The sequence below is a fragment of the Schistocerca piceifrons genome, chromosome 4 (assembly GCF_021461385.2).
Source record: "Schistocerca piceifrons isolate TAMUIC-IGC-003096 chromosome 4, iqSchPice1.1, whole genome shotgun sequence".
NCBI lineage: Eukaryota > Metazoa > Arthropoda > Insecta > Orthoptera > Acrididae > Schistocerca > Schistocerca piceifrons.
The window spans coordinates 267,456,969-267,467,736 of NC_060141.1; the positions used below are offsets into that span (position 1 = coordinate 267,456,969).

At 38.2% G+C, this 10,768-nt stretch overlaps 1 protein-coding gene across 1 annotated transcript in view; it reads left to right on the plus strand.

Moving 5' to 3' along the window:
• LOC124795781 overlaps positions 1-10,768 on the plus strand; it is a 106,218-nt gene extending 95,450 nt beyond the window's left edge. The window contains exon 10 of the mRNA XM_047259863.1: positions 10,583-10,768. Within this exon, the coding sequence (XP_047115819.1) occupies positions 10,583-10,768 (186 nt within the window). The remainder of the gene's footprint in view (positions 1-10,582) is intronic.

Below are 10,768 nucleotides of genomic sequence, written 5' to 3' on the forward strand. Positions count from 1 at the left end.
CAGCATTCAGAAAGGATGGATTAAATACCGTTGGTGGTGGAGTATTTATTGCTATCAGAAGTAGTTTGCCTTGTAGAGAAATTTAAGTAGATAGTTCCTGCAAAAAAGTACGGGTAGGGTATAAGTGACAATCAGATTAAACTATTAATTGGATTGTTTTACTCAGAAGGTATAGTTGCTGAACGGTTCAAAGAAAACTTGAGTCTCATTTCAAATAGGTACCCCACTCATACAATTATAGTCAGTGGCAACTTCAATCTGCCCTCGATATGCTGGAAAAATTATATGTTTAAAGCCGCCAACAGGCTTAAAACGTCATCCAAAATTGCACTGAATTCTTTCTCACAAAATTATTTTGAACAATTAGTTCATGAGCTTACACGAAGCATAAATGTTTGCGAAAGCTTGCTTGACCTCTTAGCAACAAATAATTCTGGACAAATAGGGAGTATCATGATGAATACAGGGATTAGTGACCACAAGGCAGTTGCTGCTAGGCTGAATACCGTAACACCCACAACCATCAAAAAGAAAAGCAAAGTACATCTGTTCAAAAAACTGATAAAAATGCTCTTAATGCCTTTTTAAGAGACAGTCTCCAGTCCTACAGATCATGTAAGCATCAAAAAGATGTGGAATGATTTCAAAGATATAGTATCAATGGCCAGTGAGAGATATATACCACATAAATTAAATGTTTCAAATGGCTCTGAGCACTATGGGACTTAAAATCTGAGGTCATCAGTCCCATAGAACTTAGAACTACTTAAACCTAACTAACCTAAGGACATCACACACATCCATGCCCAAGGCAGGATTCGAACTTGTGACTGTAGGAGTCACGTGGCTGCTCCAGACTGAAGAGCCTAGAACCACTCAGCCACACCGGCCGGCCCACATGAATTAATAAGTTATGTTCCTGATCCCCCAGGTACACAAAATGGGTGAGATCACTGTTGTAGAAGAAATGAAAAAAGCATGCCAAATTTAAAAGAATGCAAAATCCTGAAGATTGGCAAAGTTTTGCAGAAATTCAAAATATAGCACGTGCTTCAATGTGAGATGCTTTTAATAATTTCAACAAATTACTTTATTTTCGATGTTACAATTGATAGGTACTAGCTCTGAATGTACAGTTAAAATAATTTTTTTAGAAACATTTGAAATTATGAATTATTTAGCACACTTAAAATTTGTGTGATTAATTACACAATCTAGTACTATTTACTGTGTTTATTTCTGGATTCATTGATGAAACAATAATCAAAATTTACAGAAATTTATTTTTCAAGAAAAATTGTAAACCCATTGAAATAAAGTTATTACTGCAAAGTGCAGTAGTGCCTCTGATGTGATTGGATGTAATTTTTATATTTTGGGTGAACAATGTAATTTTGGCTTTGTTAATGTGAAAATTCAAAAAAACTACATGGTATACTAAAATGTGACAAAATATACAAATGGAAAGAAAAATCTGCAACAACAGTGTTCAAAATTATTTAGATCAATTCAACCATGAGGACCTAAAATGTGAGAATTTCAGCTTCAAGAATCAGATCCCTAGACAAGAAAAACTGGAGCCAACTCTACAAGAAAAGAAAACTGAATAAAAAGTTTATAGTAATCTAACTCCTCTCAAATCTTCAGAAAAGACTTTACTTATTGTGGGTAATAGCAGGAATTAGGAAGGAGGTGGGAGATTACAATATGTATTTTCATTTATAATCCCTGGATTTAAGTAAGGTCTCATCATGGAATTTCCTTTGATGCTACAACATACATTTACACTACATGGTTGTAGGTGTTGCACCTGACAAAGTCAGGTCTCATCAAGGAATTCCTATGATTCTACAACATAAGTTTATACTACATGGTTGTTGGTGTTATCCTGACAAAGCCAGTGTGCATTTTCAGCTGCCCAGTAGTGCATGCTACAAAAATTTACAGTGTCTTAGTTAGTAAACATTGCTCTGCCAGCAAAGAGTGCAAGTTGGAAAAATGCAGTGTCATCTCCCAGACACTGCAGAGCAAACTGACAAAATTCTATTTGATATTCAAAATCACATCCTACAAGTGTCTGGTGTAAAGACAGATTATGATGGTGGAATTTATGCCATTGTAAGATGCAAATGAAAGTCATCAGGCTGATGCCAGATTCTTTATCAATACATTTCATGCCATCATGCAAACTGATAAATGTCATAGCAAGAATGGCTTCTGCATTTTGATCATTACAAAAGTTAAGATTCTTTACTGTCCAACAAAAGTATGTAGCCATTAATGTACTATTGTTTGCTGAAAACCTCATTTTGATATCTGAAACTGTTTTTAAAAAGAGGGGTGATAGGTCTTACATGATTTGCTCTGTACATGTGATGGCCACAGGTGATTAAGCTGTATGAAAGGGGCTTCTTGGTAGGGTTGGCTCCTGTATAGATCAGCTGGTTTTTGCTATTCCCAGGAATAATTTTGCTAAACTATATTTGCTTTTTGAGTTTTCTATACCAGTGAAGAAGCAGTGGGCCGTTTATCTCTTTTGCAAACATGGACCTGGGTGTCTTGGGGAGGTTTGGGGATGCAGATACAATGCTTGGCAACAGTGTTGTTGTATACAGGCCTTCAGCATATAAACACTCCAGCCATGCCACCCAGGAGTAAGCCGGGAGCAAGATGAGCAGAATTTGCCCCCAACATGGGACAACATTTCCTCACTGTGCCACAAGGATGACTGGAGGCACACGCATGAGCTGCAAAATCACATCAGGATACCCATAGCTCCTAGCATGGTGCAAATGATGAAGCAGTATTTGTCTGCAATATGTAAACTATGCAACCACACTTTTCTCAGTCAAACAGTGTCCAGTGGTGGCAATGCCAGCATCTCTGATGAAGGTTTTTGCCAATTTCCCTTGTAGTAAGGCAAATGTTGGAACTGTCACCTTTAATCTCCTGCAAATAACTTCCTGATTAGGAGATATAAAATAAAGCTCCTCTCCCTTTTACCAAATAAATAACCAGTGCTAAAACAGTAAAATGTAGCTAGAACCTTAGGCCCAATAGAGTGGACAGTCTCCCTCCAGCCACCATCCTTCGAAAGAGAACCAGAGCTGTTAGATCTTTGAACTAAGTGGGATTCTTTCACCTCCTTACCAGTTCATGTAATTATTTCCTGTGCACTCTGTCTCTTACTTTAGCATGTGCTATCAAAATTTTTGAGGCAACAAGTGAATACATGAAATAATAAATCAGGTAATTTCCTTGCTCTATGAACCATCAACTTCCACAAGTTTGAAGAAAAATTACAAATTGACAGGCTACATTGGCAGATTCCTACTTTGAAAATTTCACAGACAGTTATAAGGAAATGTCAATTCAATAAAAAATGTAACTCTATACTGTACAACAAGCCTGAATGGCTGTGTAGTCATTGTTTGGAAAACATTTTATTTTGGTCTCATTGTCTTCATGAAGTAAACAGGTAGTCTCTGACATTCCATACTTCCATGACAAAATTAGAAAACACAAAATTTCTTCAGACCAAGTGAATAACATTTTGAATCTGACAAGTTTATGCACTGTCTGTTAGACTGCAGGCAGAGAACTACACAACCAAAAAGTTGCCGATAACAGGTACATACTAAATCTAACAATCAACTACATTCAATTTTGTGGTGCTTTGAAACTTGTCATCAGATGACTCAACGAGTCTCATGCCTTGATAAATTTTAGTGCACCATTAGGGATATGTACCAGTATTAAAATCATATTTAGAAAAAGAAACAGTCTTCAAAGGCATCTCTAAAATCATCAAAAATGAACACTTCCAATGTGTGCTTCAAGTCCACTAAGAGGAAATCAGAAGGGGGTTAAGGGTTTGAGGCTTTGGCTGTAATAGCTGGCAAAAACAGTGATGCAGCCTGTGTTTTTCAGGTGACTGTAGTATATATGTACATCATTAATGGAAGACCTGCTGAACGATTTCAGAACACCATAGCACCAAAAATCATGATGCCCATGGTCTGGTGATGTACATAACAGTACACATAGATCACTAAGAGAATTCCTCAATAATGACAGAAACTGAAAAATTGAATTAAAATGTGTGCCATGGCTGGGACTTGAATGCAGGTCTCCTGCTTACAAGGGAAACTCCCCATCACACCCTCCTGAGATATAGTGGTAAAATGGCCCAGTGGATAGGTCATCAAGAACTGAACAAAGATCAAGCATGAAAATAGGAAGAAGGTGTATTGAATTGTAAAAAAAGAAGCAAAATAGAAACAATGAATTATCCATGGTGAAGATGTGCAATATCAAATAAATATGAACAGCAATGGCATCATGGTTATATGGGCACAGTGTTGAACCACGAAGGGGGAGATCAGTGTTCAGTTCACCCTCATGCGCATTTTTTTTCTTCACAGAGCTATGAACTATCCATCCAGTCTTTGACATGTCTGTTCACTGTATTCAAATTTGTGTCTGTGTCATGGAGTAATGCCCATTGGCAACAGTGAGGTGTAGGGAAGGGACCTCCAGATATATGTACCTCCTATTTGTTCTACCCAAGCACCACATGCTATGACTCTTGCATTCCATTTTGGAAGTTTTGACTCTTAAATTCCTCTGTCGTAATGTAGTTCACACCCTTTTACTTATTGTTTTCATTTCTGTGAGAGGCCTATGTGGTATCTCGCCTGCTCTCACTTTTCATCACATTTACTTGTGAAGGTGATTATTCTCACCACATGACTCATACTGTATTCTATAACCAATGTATAGTATGATAATTGCTAAGACTACAGAAGAAGAACAGACACATGAATGACCAGACGGAAAGTTCATAATTTTGTGAAAAAGGTGGGGTACAAGGGAGATCCAAACACTCCCACTTTGAAGTCAAACAGCATGACCACACAACTATGACATCATGGTTCTTGCAATTCACTGATTGTTGCAGACCTTGAGCTTGGACTGTTCACCTTCTTTTTTTTTCCCCCACGACACTGTACATCTCTTTCATGTTTTCATGCTTGATCTGTGTTCCGTTTTTGTTCCGCTATCCATGGGGCTATTTTATCAGTAAATCTGAGAGGGATGTAATGGGGAGTTTCCCTTATTAGTGGGCAGATGTGCTGCATTACACCATTGCAGGAGTATAGCTAACCCTGCTGCATGGTCTACCCTAGTCCAGTGTCCTCCCCAACACAAACTTCAGTTCACACCTGCAGCCTATTCTCCCTTCTTAAACCAACAGGATTGCTGAGGCTCCTCAGGATTGGAATAGCACCTCAGCTTTATGCATAATGGAGAAATCTTGCCTATACCTCAGACATAGGTGTTCTATTGATCTGATGGAATTAAATTTTCCTTGAGACATATGAGGCTCAATGCTATTTTTGAGAATGATAGAAGCTGAAGAAATGAATTAAAATTTGTGCCGCAGATGGGACTTAAACATGGGTCTCCTTCTTACTAGGCAGATGTGCTAGCCCTTTACACCTGCTGGGGTGCTATTCCAGTGCAGGAGAGTCTTTGCAATACTGATGATTTAAGAAGGGGAAAATAGGTTGAAGGGGTGAATTGAAGTTTTGACAGGGAGGGTGTTGGAGTAGGGTAGTCCATACAGATGTGTTAGCTATACTGCTGTGGAGGTATAATGGCTAGCAAGCAGGAGACCCTTGTTCAGGTCCTGGCTGTGGTGAACATTTTAATTCATTTCTTCAGCTTTTTCTTCAGCTTCTATCATTATCAACGATAAAACATTGTTGCTCCTTTTCAGCAATTCCATAAAGAAAAGCGATTTTTAACGAAAACAACTGCCATGTTCAGTGCCTACTCTTTGGAAATGCCAATCAAGAGGTGCCAATGCCATTTTGAATGTAGGGAAGATATTATTGGGTGCCTGAATAACATTATCAATGGAGAAAAACTATGTGATTAAAACACCATTGTATAACCCTATGGCTTAGCAACAATTTTTAAGGACAATGGTTTGTTTTCTGGCTCTCATTTATACATAAAGTTATGATTCATATGGATGTTTTGTATACACAGCTATAAAAAAAAGGGATACTGACCCAATTTAAGTACAAGATGAGCTTTCATCTATTGAGCATAAAATTACAAATTATGGAAGGTGTGTCTGCATATTCAACAAATTTTGCACAAGTACAATAAAAGAGAGAGAACTGAAGATGTGTAATCTACTGCAGGAGGAAAGATAAATATATGATGTTGTAAGTTAAGAGGTGAAAGAAAGATTCATGTTCACTGGACACCTAGTTGCAGCCTTTCTGTTTCAACCAGAGAAATGCACCACTTATTCTCCCAATTTCACAGAAACTTCTTTTGGAGCTGTTACTGAATATCTTCACATTTGGAAACAAAGAATCATTGAACAAAACTCTCTGTTGTTTATAGAAAGGAGGAGAACAAAAGTATGTGTGAGACTTTCTGGATTAAATTGCTCTCTATGGAATGAGAATTTGTTTTAATAATTTCTTAGTTCAAAGAGTGATTGAGAAATTTGCAGATATGGAGGAAAGAATAATGGAATTCCTGTACAAGTGATCATCACAACATCAAATGCCAAGATACAATTGAATGATGTTAACATTGGTTCTGCAGAGAAAGGTTAGCACGAGTTGCAGTTTATCTTCATTTCTTTTATTCTGTGTATGTGTACTGATGTTGTTATGAGTAGACACTACATTGACATGAGTGAGCAAATGTTTATATCAGGGGTTACAAAAATATTTGCACTGCACTCATTTTCCATCCTTTGTTAATTGTTTTCTCGATGGGCAAAGTGCACTGCCATCATTTTTGCTCACAAGCTGCCACTGCTTCTTGGTGTTGGACTGGTGGCAGAACTCATTGTGGATAGAGGTGCTGTTGTTGTCATCCTTGAGGTGAAGGTCAACATTGAGAAAGGTAGCTTTTTGAGCTGAAGAGGACCAGTGTAGTGTATGGTGGAGAGTGTGTCGAGGTTATGGAGCAAGGTAGATAGGGTATCCTCACCATTTGTCCAAATCATTAAGTTGTCATCAGTGTATTTGAATCAGGTAAAAGGTCTGAGGATTCCTCTAGATGGCCCATGGATGGGCTTACGTAGGGTGGTACCGTGTAGGTGCCATTGCTGTACCATGGATTTGTAAGTGATGCCTTCCAAGGAGAAGTAATTCTAGGTGAGGCTATTGTTGGTCATGATGACCAGGAAAGAAGTTGTAGGTTTGGAGTCATTCAGGCATTGGGGAAATGTAGTGATCAATAGCTGCAAAGCCATTGGCATTGGGGATGTAGACTTTGCTTTATTGGTAGAATGCTGGGAAAATGCATCAGTCTACAAAAAGGACTGCTTACATATCACTCATGTGACCCATTCTAGAACAAGTATGTCACACCCATAACAAATAGAACTAACAGGGGATGTTGAACATATACAGATGAGCTCTTAATAACTGGTACAGTGGGACATACATTGACCATGCACTTCACAGTGATTTGCAGAGCATAGGTGTAGGTGTAGATGTAGTAGACATTAATGCAGAGAGAGAGGAAGGATCAACAGTGATGAATGGGATGTTGGGTAGTAAAGGAACATGAGCTATGGAAAGCCATTAGCTGAAATGTTTGGTGTCTTTTACATAGGAGGGCAGGTTATGAGTAATAGGCTTAAGGTGCTGGTCCACAAGGGCAGAAGTTCCCTCTGTGAGGGTGCACTGACAGGCCAAATTGGGGCTTCATGACCACACACAAATAAGCTATGTAGTTTAGTGTTTTAATGTCTGTTCTGTCCAGTTCAAAGAATTGACTGTATTAAAGACAGTGCTCTGCTCAGTTTCCAATCAGTTGTAAGATAAGGGTTCATTTTTATGTGGAACTGCTAACTGTATGCTAAGAATATTAATTATATTGAAAAAAATTAAAAATATGTGTAACGCAAAATGTAGGACACATGCCAGCTATTATTGAGAGATCAAAACGTAACATGAGGATGTGCTGAAAAATAATGAACCTGAATTTTTTATGTGAAAGCTCTTAAAGCTTTTTAAATAACCAAGTGTTGTTTTAGAGGCTCATGGGTGTCACATTGGATAATGTTGTGAAAATTGCTAAATATTTCAATAAGACAGATGCTCATCATGTTCAGGTGCTTACTGATATGTTGCTACAATGGCTTGCCAATATATCACAAAAGCCCAGGCATCAAGGAGTGTGGCTATAACATCATCATAGAGGATGATGACATCCAGTGGCCCTGCCAGAGAAATGGGCCAGGGTGTTCATATGTGCAATGGACAGGCCACAAATCATAGCCCAGTGAGGGTGCTGGTAGTCTTTTGGGACTCAGTTTAAATGTCTGGACTCTGATTCCCCACCTGTGTTGATCCAGATTCATTCATCTGTAGCTAACAATGCCTTAGTACTGCCAGTGCTGGTTCCCATATGTTGCTAAGTTGAAATCCCATATCTTTATTAATCAGGTCATTACTTATGCATATTTCAACTGCTTCTTTAATGGCGGAGCCCCAGTACATGGAGGCAGATGAAAAGACCTTTGTCTCTCCATAGTTCTTACTATCGTCTGTGTCAAGACAACATTCAGCTATAGGGGATATTTTTGGCTGACCCACTCTGGTGTGATGTCTATGTTCAGTGCATCTGTCTTTAATGGTCTGACATGTCTGGCCAATATATGATTTCCCACACTGGCACAGAATTTTATATATTCCTGGTCTCCTTAGACCTAGGTCATTTTTAACAGAACCTGCTATTGTTTGTACTCATGCTGGAGGATGGAAGACACATTTTATTTGATGTTTCTTGAACAGCTTGCTGATCTTAAATTAACAAGGCATGGGAACCAGCATTGGCAGTGCTAAGGCATTTTCAGATGAATGAATTGAAAGCAATGCAGGTGGGGAAACAGAGACCACACCCATAAACTGGACACCAAACACACTGCTTGCAAGCGTGCTGAGCCTTGATTTGCATCCTTGTTTTTCCCACATTGCACATGCACAGACCATGGCCCATTTCTTCAGCAAGGGGCACTGGATGTAGTTGTCTTCCATGATTCATCTACAGTGCATTATAGTCTCATCCTTTGGCACCTGCCAAAAATAGTGATCCAGCATGTATATTGGCATTCCTCTGTAGCAACATGTCAGCAAGCATCTGAAGATGATGAGCAGCTCTCCCACTGAAATATCGTGCATCTTTCACACCATTATCCAGTGTGATGCCTGTGAACCACTGAAGCAGTTATTACATTGGGAAAGTCTGAAACAGCATAAAGCAAACATTTTTGACATTATAAATCTTTATTCTTCATGGCTACATGTATCTCTGCTGCTAGAGGGCTCCAAATTGTAGCATTTAACAAGGCAGTGTGTAAAGTAATTATGTCAGTGCATGAGAAACAGCATGCTGTAATTGAGTTACAAATCTGACGAGTTTGTCCACAAATGGAGCACCACCTCCCTCAGCATGATAGTGCCAGACCACACATGAATGCTACAACATCTACAGCAATCTGATGCCTTGGGTTCACAGTCATTGATCAGCCTCCATAAAGTTCTGACTTGGCACTGTCCAATATTAATCTGTTTTAAAAACTTGAATATACTTTTCAGGACTTCACATTGATAGTGATTTAGTGGTGCAAGCAGAGGTGAGGTTGTGGCTCTGTCAACAAAGTGAAACATTCTACAGTGACAGTATTAACAAACTGGTCTCTTGTTGGGAGAAATATGTTCATAACCTGGGTGACTATGTTGAGAAATACATATGTAGACATAAAGAATAATGATTTTTAATCTTAATAACATTTCTTTTATTTCCAAAGCTTTAAGCTTTATTCTCAGACTGCACAGTAAATATACATGAAAATTTTTTATGAAATACAAGAAAGATTCCACTTAGAAGATACAGTACAATGTACTAATCGATAAATGCCCCTATTTTCTGCAAGAATTCTCCAATAATAAAAGGAGAGAAGGATAAGATGGGGAAGGTTTGAAGGAAGGGCAAGCCATTCAGACCAAAGGATGAGAGGGAGTCATCTGTTGAGAGCACAAGGGTGGACGAAGATCTTGTAATTCATGTACTAGCACATTTCCTTCAGTAACTTTTGATTAATAACAGTGCAACCAATAATACTTTGTAGACATCTAGCTATCTTAAGTCTGATTGTTTATACATCCCACCCAAAAAATTATTGACGTGGCTTCTCAGAGTTGATCACCCTTTTTACTTATAATGGGAAAAATTTTCATATTCAGTTATTAGGCTAGAATCTTATGGATGTAATGAGTTTGTAATTACTCAATTAGTAAGAAAAGTTCTGGCAGAATGTAGACAATTTAGGAGTAAATGAGACAGCTATCTGTGGCACAATATAGCTGCTCAAGTGTGTATGTGTGTGAGTGTGTGTACTCTCATTTGTTAAAAGATACATCTGAAAGATTGCAAAGCAAGCTTATTTGTTGTACTTAACTTTGAATTTCACAATCCATGTGATAAATTTATTCTTACTTATATGTTATAGTGATATGTTCTTTTTGATGATTTTCAGCTACGTAAAGTCCAGGAAACAACGTACAGATTAATCAAAGAGAATGAAAAGTTGAAAGAACATGACAGGCACATGAAAATTCAGAAGGAGTTGACAGAGGAGGAGAAAAACATAGTTATGCAGGAGAATGCTGAACATCTAAAGGCAAGAGTTCAGTTTCAAGTATTTTTTCTTTGTAATGTTTAA